At 34.6% G+C, this 17,185-nt stretch overlaps 1 protein-coding gene across 1 annotated transcript in view; it reads right to left on the reverse strand.

The window, feature by feature from the left end:
* LOC124788990 (cytosolic carboxypeptidase Nna1) overlaps positions 1-17,185 on the reverse strand; it is a 580,471-nt gene that overhangs the window by 483,388 nt on the left and 79,898 nt on the right. The window contains exon 3 of the mRNA XM_047256278.1: positions 87-239. Coding sequence (XP_047112234.1) covers positions 87-239 — 153 coding nt within the window. The remainder of the gene's footprint in view (positions 1-86; positions 240-17,185) is intronic.

Below are 17,185 nucleotides of genomic sequence, written 5' to 3' on the forward strand. Positions count from 1 at the left end.
ACAGTTCACATTTAGCTTAAGTTACAACAAAATACCCACATTTTTTCTGTCTATACCTATAGAATATGACAACTGCATTCACTTACATAATTGACAGCACTCATGGGGTAGTACTGAAAGACAACTGTGCCAGACTCTTCTCCAATAGGTTTTGGTTGTACTTCCCTTCCTGTAGGCTGATAATATTGTTCCGGCATTGCAGGTACGTATTCAATATGCTGTACTCTTTCCTCTAATACCTGCACAATGACAAAATACCACAGATGATAACATGAAAAAACATCTGCGCCAAAAGTTATACAATTTATACTCATGTACAATTGAATTACTAACACGTATCATTAAGCAGTACAGTGACAGTTTCTTAATAATAATAATAATAATAATAATAATAGTAATAATAATATAATAAAATATTAATTTTCCATGATGTCTGTCTCATGTTGCTGCATAATTTTCATTGCCAGAAATCTTTTTTCTTGTTACTGCCCATCAGTATTTTATATTCTCTTATTATACTTGATCATCTTCAGTTATTCTGCTGCCCAAGTAATAAAACTCGTCTGCTACTTTAAGTGTCTCATTCACTAATCTAATTCTCTCTGCATTGCTTGATTTAATTCCTTTACCAAGTTTTAAATTCAATCCCTTTTCCAAATTTCTCCTTGATTTTTTTCACAGCTTGCTCAATGTACAAACCAATTAATGGCAGGGATAGGTTACAACCCTGTCTCACTCCCTTCTCAATTACTGCCCCCTTCATAGATCCCTTTCTTATTACAACCGCAGTTGGGTTTCTGTACAAGTTGTAGAGAATATTTCACTCCCTGTATTTTATTTCTGCTAGCTTTAGAATTTCAAAGAGAATATTCCACTCAACATTGTCACAAGGTTTCTGAAATCTACAAGTGCTATATATTTAGATTTGTCATTCTTAAGCCTGTTTTCTAAGATAACTTTTAAGGACAGTATTAGTTCGTGTATTCCTGTATTTCTCTGGAACTCAAACTAATCGTCCCTGAGGCAGGCTTCTACCAGTTTTTCTATTCTTTTATAAATAAATCATGTCCATATTTTCAACCACAACTTACTAAACTTAGGGTTCAGTAATATTCACATCTGCCCTCTGTGATATTAAAATTATTACATTGTCTTTGATGCCTGAGAGTATCTCACCTGTCCCATATATCTTGCATACAAGGTGGAATAGTTTTGTCACGAGTGGCTCTGCCAAGAATGTAAATAATTCTGAGGGAATGTAGTCTGTTCCAATGGTCTCGTTTCGACTTTCAGTGGTGTGTCACATATTTCTTGCATTATTGCATCCTGTTTTGCGTCTTCATCTGCTTCCACTTTCTTTTCTACAATATTGTCTTCAAGTTCATTTTCCCTGTAAAATCCTTCTATACATTCCTTTTGCCTTTCAGCCTTCCCTCTTTTACTTGTACTGGATTGCCATCTGAGGTCTTAAAATTCACACTGGTGCTTCATTCATTAACTTTTTTTGTAGGCAGTATCTATATTTCCCATAGTAATGCACACTTCTAAGCTTTTCATTTCTCCTCTAGGCTTTTCCACTATCCAGTTTTGCACTTTCTATCAATCTCAGTTTGTTGACATATGTATTCCCTTTGGCCAGCTTCAATTGCAGTATTTTTATATCATGTCCCTTCATCAGTTAAATTCAGTATCGCTTATGTTATGCAAGGATTTCTGTAGGGCCTTGTCTTTTCACCTATCTGATACTCTGCTATGTTCACTACCCCTTTTCCCACAGCTATCCATTAGTCATCCACTCTATTACTTTCCTCTGTCTCAGTCAATTACTGCCTAAAGATCCTTCTGATACTTTTCGCACCTTCCGTATCTTTCAATTTCTTCCGGGTGTATCTCCTTAATTTCCTACATTTCTCCAATTTATTCAGTTGTAATCTGCAGTTCATGACCAATATATTACATTCAGAGTCAACATCGCTTCCTGAAATGTTTTGCAGTTTTCAAATCTGGTTCTGAAAACTCTGTCTCACCATTGTATACTCTATCTGAGACCTTCCTGTGTTTCCAGCCTTTTCCAATTATATTACTGTCCTTCATGATTCTTAAACAAAGCTCTGTAAATGGTTAAAATGTGCTCTGCATAAAATTGTAACAGGTTCCTTCCTTTTTGATTTCTTTCCCCCAGTCCATGTTCTCATAATATTTTTCCTTCTCTTCTCCTTCCTCCAACAAATTCCAATCTCTAATCACAATAAAATTTTTGCACCCCTTACCTATCTAATATGTTCTTTTATCTCATCATAAAATCTGCCTTTCTCTTCATCATCTGCAGAACCACTGGGTGTAAAAATATGTACACTGTGGAGGGTGTTGTTTTTATATCTGTGTAGGCTACAATAATGCATTCACTCGGTCACTCTTAGTATCCCACTTAAATTTGTATTTTCTCATTCATTCTTAGACTTACTCCTACATGAGACTTTTGGATTTTCTGTTAAGAGACTAGGTTCATCAACCAGAGACTGTGGTCATGTATGTGAGAGTTGTGTTTGCATGACTGCATGTGTGTATGTTGTCTATTCTTGACAAAGGCCTAGTTGGGCAAAAGCTCACTTTCCAACAGTCTTTTTGTTGTGCATATGTGCGACTTAGCATCTCTGCTATATTGTAAGTAGCAACTATCCTTTTCATAATAACATTACATTCCATCCTGGATTTTTCACTGTTTTAAGAAATTACAAATAATATATATAGACTCCCTGAATGCAGTACTGACTATCTCAGTAATATCACTGGTTTGCTAGTGTTATCTTTATATGCCTGTTCTTTTTCACATGACACGTGCAACCTTTTGGTGCTAGTAAGTGGCACTCGTGGGTTGTAAATTGTCAGTATCAGCACTATCCAGAGAGTCCTAGAAGTTTGTAACGGGAATTTCCCAACACCCTGTACAATGATCATCAAGGAACAAGCTAAGCTGACAATACTTTTACTATAATTACTGAAGATCATCCTACATTCTGCATTATCCTACACACTCCAGGCTCAAGCTGAACATAAATGCAGTTGACATGTAGTCTGGAATAATTGTCGACTTCAATAATAATTTTTGAACTTTTTTTTAGTAGTTTAATAAGGGTTTAGACGACTACACCTAATTTTAATCTATGCATTTCTGTTTTTAAAATCTAATCTATTCAGCTGATTAAGGTATCTAACATTCCACATTTTGACCCACAGAATGTCAGTTTTTTTTTCTGATGACAACATCCTCCTGAAATGTCTTGGCTGGAGATCCAAATGGGGGATCATTTCATCGATAAAATATTTTACCTGAGAGGGTGCTACTATCAATAAGCCACACGGTAGTGCATGTCCATGGAAAATGTAGTGTCTTTGCACTTTCAGCCATATGTAGTAGCAACATAGCCTGGCAATGTTGGCAAATGTTACAACACCGTATCAGTCAATAATCCAGACTGCAGCAAACTTTTTTTATGGAAGACTTTGAACAGAGGTCACTCAAATAGGCTGAGCTTAAACTAAAGGTCTTCTGGTAATACGTACATAATAATTTTGTAATGTGGCACAAGAAGAGGAAGATTTGTCACAATTTTTATCATTTTAATTGAATTAAAAATATAATCCAATTTATGATGAAAAAGGAAAAATGTGGCAGTGTACTATTTTTACATGTCATAGTGTCTATTTAGATGTCTTAGTGAATATAATGACAATATGCAGCCAGTGTAAAAGTAAATCTTGCATCTCTATGAAAAAAACATAAATTTTGGTGGTACAAAGAAAGTGTGTGTAAATTGCAAGGATGAGATATCAGAGCTAATTGAATGTATATCCAGTTTATAGTTAACAATCAGCACTCTAAAAGTGGAAAAAAAAACTTCAGTCTGGAAAATATGAGACACTGATGAAGTGAGAAGACTTGGCATCCCTAGAGAAGTGGAAAATAGAGACAAAAGGAAATTAAATTAAGGAAGCAAAAGACCAAAAAACAAATGTGAAACTTTACTGCTTAAAAACTTCTTTAAGAGCTTTCTGCTGTGGATTCAGAAAACATCTCAGAGAAAGTTGAAAAGTTGGAAAATGAATACAAAAAAGTAAACAAAAAGTTACTCAATGAAACTAGGACAAACACGGAAAATACTTCACCAGAAAATTCCAAAAATAAGTGCACACACCAGTAATGCCACGGACATCTAGTATACAACCAAGGAAACTTCATCAAAAAATGAATTTTTAGAAAACTTGGAGACTGAAAGAAATTTAGAACATGTGCAACACAAAAATGACACTCATCTAATGAGATTCAGAACTTCAGATACTCTGAATGAAAAAAAATGTAAAATATGAAAAAATCTGAGTGTTAGGTCACACTCACAACCATGACCAAAGTTTAATTATTTAATTGTGTGTATTGGAAATTTTTTATTGCAGCTAATCTGTGATACTTTTTGTTTCATGCACCTGTCTTGTATTAATTCATGATTTCACTTCACTTAGAAAATATTTTATCGGTGAAGGTTTATCTGAATGTGGAAGTACTGCTGGTGAAAATGCTCACGACTATGAAAGGTAAATACATTGCTATTTGAAAACTTGCCTTTGCATAGCATTGACATCTTGATGAGTAGTAGTGGAGTAATTTAGACTAGTAATTAATTCAAGGCAATATTTTCGTAGTTAGTGCTAAGTAGTTAGAACAGTGTGAATTTCCCCAGTTATGTGTGTATTAATATTGATACAAAATAGATTTGTTGAGAGAGTTTATTGGGATTTTTGGTGACTGTACACCATAATTATCAGGATAGTATCAATGGCTATCATGTTCATACGGCAATGGTTAGGAGTAGAAGAGGAAGGAGGGATGCCGATAAATTTACAGATCTCAGATCACAAGAAAATTTAACAGATTTTGATGATATTGAAACAGACAGCAGTTAACAGAGTCAATAATCTTGATTCCTCAAACCCATAGTTTTATCCAATAAGGTTGAGGAACACAGAGATTCAGTTGCAAAATCAGACAGAATACCCATCTGGAAGATGGGTTCTGATCTGTTTACGGCTCTTCTAATAAGATTAGTCAAAAACAGGAAGAAAGGCCTAAGCGGTTACTCAATGAACTAGCACAGTAATGAGTTGGGTGAAATCAACACGATGTATGAAAGTTTACCAGCCTTAGTTGCTCAGTTAAAATTCGATGTTTCCAAGAGAGACAAACTCAGATTGTAAAGACTATCAAGTCAGTGACTGATAAATTGTTGCACCTTGAAGTAGAAACTGAGGAAAACATAGACAAATATCTAGTTGATCATAGTCGAAAGTGGAAAGATGAGATGTCCAAATGGATTGAAAACAACAATCTGAAATTAACACAAAAGTAAATTTGTAAGTAATAGATTTCAGCTATCAGTTGTCCTTCTGAAATTTTATTGGCAGATCTAGATTTCAGCTAGAAACTAGCCATTCTCAATGCACTATAATTTTTGATCAATGCATGTATTCAATGAACTGTGGATGCAGCCTGACCAACAGGCATTACATGCATTGATCAAAAATGATAGTGCATTGAGAATGGCTAGTTACTAGCTGAAATCTAGATCTGCCAATAAAATTTCAAAAGGACGACTGATAGCTGAAATCTATTATTTACAAGTCAATATAACAGTCACTGCTTGCAACAGCCTTCTGAATGGAAGGTAACCTGACAAAATTAAATTCCGAAATAGCTTCTGCTATTCAGTCAGCTAATAAAGATTCAGATAAGGATTCACAAGACATGATCAAAGATTTCAAAGCCGATTTCAGCAAATTAAAGACAAAGTAGTACTTGAACTTTCTAAATGGCAGGATGAAATTAACCGAAATACTGAATCACACAAAAGCGACATCTCAGTTAGTAACAGCAAATATCAGGGCATTTTTCTAACTAAGAGGAAGCCGAGCAAAAATGAATCACCTCAGTACATATACGGCAATGAGCATATTATGCTGAGACCTTATTTGCAAAGCACAGATGAGGCAAAAAGTTGCTATCTGTCCCTGTCATTATTAAAACTTGAACAGAGCATTATTAAAAATCGACAGTTCCAGACTTATTCTTCAGGGAAGGATATCCCACATCTAATGGCTTTCGTAACAAGTTTTAGGAACATCTTTCCATGACCATGGAATGAACATCATAAACTATAGTTTGTTGTGTTGCACATAATTGGCAATGCTGCCTTGTGGGCAAACGAAGTTGTGGATTTGAGTGACACATATGAAGATTTTGAATGCTGATTCATTGCCAAATTTCAGTCTGCTAGCAAACAAGAAAAGTTGAGAAAAGAGGTTTGTGGTTCTGACTGCTACAACCCCAAGAAAGGTAGCCTAGGGAAATATTTCTACAGCTACTTTAATAAAACACGGTATTGGGAGAAACCTATCTTACCTTGTGAAGTACTGCAAATATTGACAGCCAAGTTACTTGTCAATATTTGAATAAAATTGATTTACGTATCAAATACCAACCTTGAATACTTTTTGTCAATAGCTGACCTCCTTGATTTGAATCAAGTGGACCTCAAACAGATGAACAGGAAGGGGAATAATCAAAATTACGGTGAAAATTCTAGGAAAATAACCACAACCACAATAATGGACATGACCAGAATTGGAACAATAATAATTATAACTGATATAGAAATGGTCATGTAAATGGAACTTTGCCTATCAGCCAGCTCCAGCCGCTAATTTTAATCAGAACTTCCAGTCCTGTAACAACCAGAATTCAAACCAATACCAACAACACAACTGTAATAGCCACAAAAGAAAATATAATGGTAACCATAATAATGGAAATCACCACTCTGATAATCAAAACATGAAAAATCAGTGGCACCAAAATTGCAATCAAGGGTCTTGGCAGTCTCTGCTGCTGCTGTAACTACTGAACAGCATTTACAGATGCAACAACAGTTAAGTACCTCAAAATCTTGGTCACAAACCAGTCAGAGCGTATGCATACATTGGAAGACATTACAGAAGAATCTCTTAATGGACAGATCCATACAGAAAACTAAAAATGAGCAATCTTTGCCTTCTGAGGCTTGACACAGAGAATGAGGGATGCGATGATGAAAACCGAGTACTAATGTTGCGATATAACAAAGATATAGCAAAGATCTCAGAAAGTGTAAATCAGGCAAAGAGAATACAGTAAAGGCTATGATATTATTATAGATACTGGAGTTGCTACTTCCATGATTTTTTAAGAAGCTCAGTTTAAAAAGTAAGTGTAATGTTACTGGAGATTCTGGGGAGCAGTCACAGAGTGCAAAATTGTAAATACAGGTTGATGTTGTAATCCAGAAAGAAGTACTGAAAAGTACCTTCTTGGTATTGAATAAATAATTGGTTTCTTGTATTTTGAGATGGGATTTCCTGTGTGGGGGAACAACTATAATGGACATGAAGGCAGAAATATTAGTTTTAGAAAGTAAAGGTAACAGTATACTACTGGAACCTCACAATAAGTACTGCCAGCTAACTGACATAAAATGTGACAGTCAAGTGCTACTGAACACTGAAGCTGAATTTAGTTTGTATGATGCCCATAATCAGAAGGAGGTAGAGATTTCAGACCTTACAAGTATTAAAGAGATTGAATCCATGTATCTTATAATCCACGTATCTTATGGATGAACAACAAAAGGAACTTGGTAATCTGTTGAACAATTACAGTAAGGAATTTGGCAATAAGCCTGGTATTATAAAAGGTTACCTGTACCATACGGAGGTTTATCCCACAGCACCTTCTGTCAATCTTCTACCCTGTATCTTGGTTTAAAAAAGAAGCAATGACCAAAGAGATCCATAAAATGTTTGATTGGCAGATCATCAAACCATCAAATTCTTCATATATCAATCTATTACTCACCATGACCAAGACAGATGGTAGCATTCCCTTGGTTTTGCACACATGGGATATTAACAAAATAATTGTACCTGCCAGGATGTGACCAGAAAACTTAGAGATCTAATGTAGAATTCTACAGAATGGAATATTTCACCTCTGTGGATTTAAAATATTTGTACTGGCAGATCAAAAAGGTAAAGAATCTAGGATGTACACAGCTTCATCTTCTCTGGTAGATGCTATCTGTTTCGAGTATGCTGTCTGGTCTAAACACGAGCAGAGGCATTTTTATCACAGCTCTGGATACAGTATTGGCACCAGAGCTGCTTGATAAAGTTACTTTCTATGTAAATGATTTGCTAATTGACAAAGAAATGTGGGAAGAACACCCTGAATTACAAAAAAAAAAAAAAAAAAAAAAAAAAAAAAAGGATTTGAAAAGTTCATGGAATATGGGGTTACCACGAACATGAATGAAATCTAAATTTGGTAAGAATCAGATTAATTGTTCAGGTTATATTATAATACCATTATGAATAAAACCAGATCCTAATTAGTTGGATGCTATCAGGAATTTCCCACATTCCACAACAAGAAACAGCTAAAATCGCTTCTGGGCCTCGTATCGCTTTTCTGTAAATTCATGCCGAATCAGTTGTTGAACAATTGTTAAATTTACTATGGAAGAATAAGCCATGGTATTGGTCAGCACAATACGTGGAAGCATATGAACAAGTAAAAGCTTCCTTTGCAGAATCAGATATTTTGCGTCACCCATAAATGAATGAGGGTCTTTACTTGGCTGCTGATGTGTCACTAGCAGGATTTCATGCTTGCTTATTTCAAGTAACTAAAAATGACAATCAACAGGCAATCAGAATGATGGGCTTTGCCAGCTGGACTTTGTCCTACTGCAAGAGTGGTCATGCTGTAACAGAATTGGATGTACTTGCCATAAAATAGGCTTTGGAAAAATTTAACTGTTTCATGTATGGCAAATGGATTAAAGTGTTCTGTGACCACCAATCAGTAAGCTTTTTATTATTGTGTTGACTATTCCACACGAGGCTTGCCAGATAGGCATAGGTACTGCAAATTACAAATTAGAAGTAATCCATGTAAAAGGAAAGGACAATATTGTGGAAGATGCTCTTTCAAACCATCACAAAATCTAACTAAACTACAGGAAATAATAGAGCAGTCATCCAGTTTCAAAGTCTTACTAGTTAAAAATTCCCCATTTTGGCAACAGTACCTAAACATGTGTAGGAATGTGGGATATTTAGAAGATAAAGTCCTTAGTTGGGTAAAATTAAGGAAACTTTACTTCAAGACAATGATCCAGTTGCTCCAAGCAAGTACAAACTGTATGCTGATGTATTACTCTATGAAAGTAGTGATGTAGTTGAAGAGTTTACATCCCTTTGCAGTGTTTTTTAAGTTTCATTTGGTTTACTCATTATGTATGGTGACGCTGCAGATCTGAAAATTGTACAGCCAAAATACTTCAGCACTGTTATTACTCAACTTGAAGAGAAAGGTAACTACTGTATTACAAATTTGCATAACACGTCAATAGGCTAAACCTAGCAATAAATATTGTTGAATGCAGCTACATCCTATCATTCACACAAAACAATTACAACTGGAATCTTGTTATGTTGTTGGTGCATTGCCATCAGCCAGAAGTTGCATAAAATATATAGTAGCACTGTATGACTTATTTAATAAGTACTGGGTGATCAAAAAGTCAGTATAAATTTGAAAACTTAATAAACCAAGGAATGATGTAGATAGAGAATAAAAATTGATGCACATGCTTGGAATGACATGGGGTTTTATTAGGGGGGGAAAAAAAATACAAAGTGTTGCTAGATGCGTGAAAGATCTCTTGCACACGCCATTTGGTGATGATCGTGTGCTCAGCCCCCACTTTCATCACACTTGGCCTCCCAGGTCCCCAGACCTCAATCCGTGCGATTATTGGCTTTGGGGTGACCTGAAGTCGCAAGTGTATCGTGATCGACCGACATCTCTAGGGATGCTGAAAGACAACATCCGACGCCAATGCCTCACCATAACTCCGGACATGCTTTACAGTGCTGTTCACAACATTATTCCTTGACTACAGCTATTGTTGAGGAATGATGGTGGACATATTGAGCATTTCCTATAAAGAACATCATCTTTGCTTTGTCTTACTTTGCTATGCCAACTATTGCTACTCTGATCAGATGAAGCACCATCTGTCAGACATTTTTTGAATGTTCGCATTTTTTGGTTCTAATAAAACCCCATGTCATTCCAAGCATGTGTGCCAATTTGTACCTCTCTATCTACATTATTCCGTGATTTATTCAGTTTTCAAATTTATACTGACTTGTTGATCACCCGGTATATTAAGTTGTATCTAATAAGAGTTCCAACAGCTATGGCCATTAGTAGAAGGGTCATTCAAGATTATATCTTTGTATTCAGATGCAATCCTGAAGCAAGCCTCACTGAATGGATCTTTAGAGAATTAAATATGTTTATAAGATCTTATGCTGCAAAACAACAGTCTAAGTAGATCAGTTATGTAACAGGATTTGAAAGTGTTTTTAACAATGTACCTCATTCAGCCTCTAAACATATGACATTTGAGGTAATGTTTGATGAGGTGGAAAAGAATGAGTGGTTGGATCCACTTCCTGGAGTTCCTGAGCGAGCTGGTAACAAAGATGAACAAATATGCCACATTTAACAAGAACTGTGATGCAGAGCCAATAAGAGAAAATTGCAATATGATAAAAAATTAGGATGAACCATACAGTATAAAATAGGGGAGAAAATTCTTCTTAAAACCATCCTAAAGCACCAAAGCTCTCTATTCCAGACATTATGTCATTCAAGATATTTCTCACAAAGGAAGCTCTCTTACCCAGAAATGAGGAAAATAAAAGGCCTCTTTCCCCATAAGGACATTAAAAGATTTTACAAATAAAGTTGTTTGTTCCTTGTCCTGTGCATAGTGCAGATAGTAATGATGTAGTTTAAGCAAAAAGGGTTTTTTGTGTCAGTTGTTGTTAGATTTAAGTATATGTTCCTTGAAAAAGATTTTATGATGCATAGTACTTTTAGGTAATTAATTGTTTTTGATGTTCAAAAGCAGTAAAAAAATTCAGTGAAATTGATTTCCATGTGAAATTTTGGGAAGTTTTTGAGGTCTCTGTCCTTAGTTAAAGTTTGAATGCTTATGAACTGCTATCTCGCAGTTGTATATTTAGCTGCTACTACTTAAGTGAATTTTCAGCTGTAATCATGTTGCTTGCAATGATGATTAAATGTTCAATTTAAATTACAGTCTCATTTTGAAATAATAGTGATGGACATTTAATGAGTCTTCAGCTCTATAATTCGATATAATAATGAATTGTTTTAATGATTTTCATAACAAGCTGTCATCTCAACCATCAACTCGGTAATGAATTGTTTTAATGATTTTCAAAACAAGCTTAAAGCTCTGTAGAAAGCTGATAGATACGTAGATTAAATAGCCTCCAGCTATAACTTGATTTCATTTTTATTAACTGTTAATTAATGTTCCTCCAAAGCATGTAAGAGTAATTATATATTATTTCTAATATTCACAATGCATTACTGATCCAAGGGCACATGTGTTGCACAGACAAGAGTTATGTCTGTTGATGAGTGAAATATAAACTGACTATTTACTCACCAATGTGTTTAAAGTCAATAGAAGTCATTTGGACCTAACACATGTTTGAGATGAATATTTTCACTTAACTATATCAAAACTAGTGGTTTTGCTCACGGTATATTTTCTTATAATGGCTAACTGTGAATATTTGTGTCTGCTAAGCTCTTTACTAAACATGTTAACCTGTCATTGCTTATGCATACTCGACTTTTTCTGTACAGAAGCTGGTAACTTTAAATCAGTGTAATCAAATGGGACTATTTCTGCCATGAAACTATGAAATGACTCGCTGATATCCACCAATGCATAAATTGTGAAAGAAACTGTTCTTACTGTCATCACAACAATTCACAAGATTTTTAACTCATGGTTGTGCACAAGAACAAATCTCGGTGACATAAAGTAAAGGAACTGTAATCAGTGTTCCTGAAAAATGTATGAGACATGTTTTTACGAAAAACAGAAAGCAGTATATGGACTGTATAAATGATAAGACAAAATGTGAGATACTGTGTAAATCATGAAGTTCACATCTGGAATAACAGAAACTAATACATAACTCTACTTGTCAATATTTACAATAGTCTCATAACGTGTACAAATGTTTCATGTTCAGGCTACTGGAGTGCTGAAAGCTGTCTAAGAACTCGAGAAAATGATACTGATGGGCTCAGCTCTTAAACTGCCAGCCACAGCCCCAATGGGGTCATGCATCTGTGACCTCAATATTCCAGATCATCAGTCTCTAGCTGCCCAGAAGAAAGATCAAGACAGAACAAATAATGAAAATTGTAAAACAATGCATAAAAAAACTGAAAAATCCTGTATAATAATCTGAAATACTTGGAATATGTAAGGAGCATTTTTTAAGATCATACAGTATTAGAATGGAATATTTAATACCTAATAATAATTGAAATTTTATAGTGAGCAATCACCAGTAGACTCAAGTATGTGTTAAATGAGATCACTGAATATATGATGTTGTTATGGTGCCTTCGGGACTGAGGCCAGTGATACAATCATTCACTGCCCACAGTTTGGGCGGCAATGTAGCCAGCTTTGATGGCCTTAAGCCATAATTTTAATAAAACATAAACTTTAATTAGTTTAATTGCTATATTTAAGTATCAGTTATAAAAAATAAATGGAATATAATTCTAAGAAAATAGAGCAGTAAGAATACTCTAGATTAGAATTTGTTTGTTTGTATTAATCTATAAGTAATAGAGACAATAGCATCTCGGTCTCACTTTGTTCAGATCATTCTATTACCTCATTTCAGTTCGATCACCTTGTTTCCTCATTGAGTGTTCACTTTAGTTCAATGGTAGCTTATGTGAGCGATATGTATCTTGAGTTGTAAAACTATATTACACCAAAAGGATTGACTAACTTTTAATTTCTAAAAATATCCTACCTACATTATGAAGACATAATATGAGGAAAAGTTAACTAAGAGTGTCAGTTTAATTTAAAGTGCAATTCAAAACTGGTTTTGTGAAAAATCAGTTTAATTAACCTTGAATGATTCATTTGGAAACTGTATTGAGAAAAGATAACTGTAGGGATTGGAAAAAATTGCATTTTGCAATAAATGCAAAGTAGATGTACTGTAGATGAACTGTAATTGCATTGTATACTGCTGGAGGTCGAGCCTGAACTATGTTGTTAACAATACTCTGCTGACTTCAACAAACATGCACGGTAACCATACCCAAATAACTCGTGTTGTGCATTGCTTGTTTTCTTTTCTTACTTTGAAGTAAGTGAAGTTACTAATCCCAGTCCATCACAGATTTTGATCTTGACCCTTACAACACCGGAAGAGATCCTCGTGACAATGTGTCAGTTCTGCTGTAGGCTGCTATCCAGTGAAATTGTGGTGGAGTTTGTTTCCCCGCACTCCTCTTTTCCCTGGGCCAGTCAAAATTTGCATCTGTTTATGCTCACGGCCACCTGTGACAATAGCCTACAGCACTCACCCTCTGCGATATAGTGACATGAAAACAAAATCGGTAACGTTTTTCAATGGCGCCGAAATTCTTCCTCTACCATTAAAATCAAATTTCTGTACCCTCCGTTCTACTACTATGCTAAGTGCCTTGTCTGTTCTATCTGTAGCAATGTCAAGCATGGCTTGTAGGTATACGAAAGCCCACAAAAGGTCGAAATTAGTAATCTGCAGATTTTTTGATCATCAAATTGGGCAGGAAAAGACAAATAACATCCAGAAACACCTTATATCAGAGATGCACTCACTTAATTGGTGGGAAAATTCTGCTGTTTTTCAACAGAAGAATCATTTTTGATAGCTTAAATACAGGCAAATGAAGAAAAGAAAGGCCATTTCGGAAGAAAAAGTTGTTGAAGTTTTAGGAAAAGCAAACATTCCAGTCAAGAAGTTCCCAATCAACTTTTCTTTTAACAGTCAATTTCAAAGAACTAATAATTTGTAGCATGACAACTATTTAAATTTTTGCATCTAATCATTTACAAAGAAAATAGATCCAAATTTTGCAAAAAATTGGCGTGGATTTTGCCAAAAATATATGCTACATTTTCTGGTCCCTAACTACCAGCCTAACATCTCTGGTCACTGTAAAACGTAAGCATTTAAATCAATTTTGCTATGAAAATCAAACAATGGAAAATACAGGATGAAATGTAACATTATTGTGAAACAGACAACTTTGCTATGAAAAAGTAGTTTTGAAATATAACCGAAGAATATTACAGTTTGCTAGGTCCAAGACTATAAAACCAGACAATGAAAGACATTTTTTTATATTAATTTCTACCAATTCTATCAATGACATTTAGTTCATGATAAAGGTAAACTGTACTTTATCTGGATGTTGGATAGTTTTCTTTCTTCCACATCCCTGAGACACAATGGTGTGTGCTTCATAATAAAATCTACCACTAGAACTTAACAAGAAAGAAGACATGTAAGCTAATCAAACTTTTAATATGAGCATCAATAATAATAATAAAATAGCCAGGAAACACCAAATTAAATACAATAGTAATACAGATGTGAAAGCAAGTGCATTATCAGAAAGAATAGTCATATCAGATAAAAAGTAAAGACAATATGGGATATACTGAAGAAATAAACTGGAAGAACCAGAGATAAGAGGAGCACACAGCATTAAGATTATATCATACATGGGTAACACATGTGTGCAGTGTTGCTGAGCTTTTCAATAAGCACATCATAACTGTTACTGAAAAGATGGCACTGTCAGGTTCAGTAGATGCTGCCATGGAATATCTCAGACCAGTCACTACAAATAACTACAATAAGATGAGTATGACCCTCAGAACACCAGTCAGTAGGAGTAATGTTCAGCATAAAGTCCTTAAAATCAAAAATTCTAGTGGATATGATAATATATCAACAAAGCTGACTAAACAATGTGCCTCTCAGTTTAGTTACATTATAATTTATTTGTATAACCAGTCTCTCATGAGTGGATAATTTCCTGAATGGATGAAATATTTAGAAATTAACCCTTTGTATAAGAAAGGAGATAAATAAATACCATCAAACTCCAATCCAATCACTTTTGCCCTCATTCTCAAAAGTTTTAGTTAAGATAATATACAGTCATCTTCTTAACCATCTAACCACAAATAAGACATTACTAAAGACACAATTTGGATTTATAAAAGGTTCTGATATTGAGAAGGCTTACTACAAATACTGTGAGAACATAATTTATTAGACAATAAATTGCAGGCTACTTGGTATATTTTGTGATCTGTCAAATGCATTTGACTGTGCAAATCACAATAGTGCTTTAAGTAACTTTGAATATTACGTTGTAACAGGAAATGCTGCAAAATGGTTGAAATCCTACATCTCCAACAGAAAACAAAGTGGGTCAATGGGAAAGAGATGTGTATTAAGCTGTCAAGCATTATCCAACTGGAAACCAATAACAAGTGGTGTACCTCAAGGCTCCATCTTAAGGTCCTCACTTTTTCGGGTATATGTGAATGAACTTTCATAAATAACATTACCAGATGCCACATTTGTTTTGTTTGCAGATGCTACAAACATACCAATAAATAAAAAATCAAGTATAGCCATACAAAGGTCAACTAATAAAATTTGCAAGGACATTAATAAATGTTCCTAGTCAATAGTCTGCCACTAAACCTTGAAGAAAGATATTATAAGTAGTTCAGAACTTATAAAAGGTTTCTTGCCAGTATATGCCTAAAATATGATAACAAGCAGATAGAAGTTCACAGTGTTAAATTCTTTGGATTACAGCTTGCTAATAAATGTAACTGGGAGGCACATACCACAGAACTGCTGAAGTGCCTTAACAATCCTCTATTTTCTATGTGGATATTGTCAGATATAGGTGACATAAAAATTCAAAAGCTAGTGTACTATGCTTACTTTCATTCCATAATGTCATACAAAATTATTTTCTGGGGTAACTTATCAAGCCAAGCTAAAGTTTTCCAGCCCTAAAACATGCAACATGAATTATTTGTGGTATGAACTCAAGAATGTCCTGCAGAGGGCTGTTTAAGGAACTATGGATACTAGCTACTGCTTCCCAATATATTTGTTTCAAAATGAAATTTCTCATTAAAAATATATCTCTTTTCTTCAAACCAACAGCTCTGTTCATGGAATCAGTACTAGAAAGAAGAACAACTTCCATAAAGATTTAAAGTCACTTACTTTAGTCAGAAAGGTGTCCACTATTCAGAAATACAGATTTTCAATAACACACCAGAAGCTAAAAATTTTAACTAACAATAAAGTTCAGTTTGAGAAGAGTCTAAAGGATATGCTGGTGGCCAACTCCTTCTGTTCTATGAATGAATTGCTTAGCAGAACCTCTTGATGCATGCACATAATGTGAATATTGCATATAATCAAACTTCTCTACAAATTTTGTGCAGTAAGCTATCATGGTAAATACGTGCTGTAAAATGTTTCCCATTTTATTATTTTTTTATTTGATGATGTGTGGCTACAACAGACTAAGAATTAGCATACACATCTAAGTGTACCGAACATTTAATATTTGGTGACAAGTTTTACATCCTTTTAAATGTAAATATGTTTAAGATTTTGTCTGTTTTTGACTGAGTCCACATCCACAAGGACAGTTTCATTTGGCATGTGTGGAAAGTACATTAGCATATCTGTTCTTATTTTGTAAATATTTATTGTGTATTCTTGTTTTCTGATATTTTCCATATCCCAGAGGATCTTCTCACTCCTCACTCTACATGGCAGTACACTTTTCAAGAAAACAATCCTCACCTGTAAAAATATAAGGTTAATGAACAAAGCCTCACTGGAAACCTTTAAATATAAATTGTAGCAGATGGGCTGTGGCCTGGTATACAGGGTGGATGAGGTTCATGATAACTTTAATATGTTAGTAAATGAACTCTCATTCTTCTTTGAAGAGGGTTTTCCAAAAAAGTTTGTTAAAAACAATACTTCAGCATCTCTGGACCACAAGGGTAATTTAACAATCACGTAACACAAAGAGAGAAATTTACATTGCAATTAGAATGTCAAAGGA

This window comes from Schistocerca piceifrons, chromosome 3, assembly GCF_021461385.2.
Source record: "Schistocerca piceifrons isolate TAMUIC-IGC-003096 chromosome 3, iqSchPice1.1, whole genome shotgun sequence".
Lineage (NCBI taxonomy): Eukaryota > Metazoa > Arthropoda > Insecta > Orthoptera > Acrididae > Schistocerca > Schistocerca piceifrons.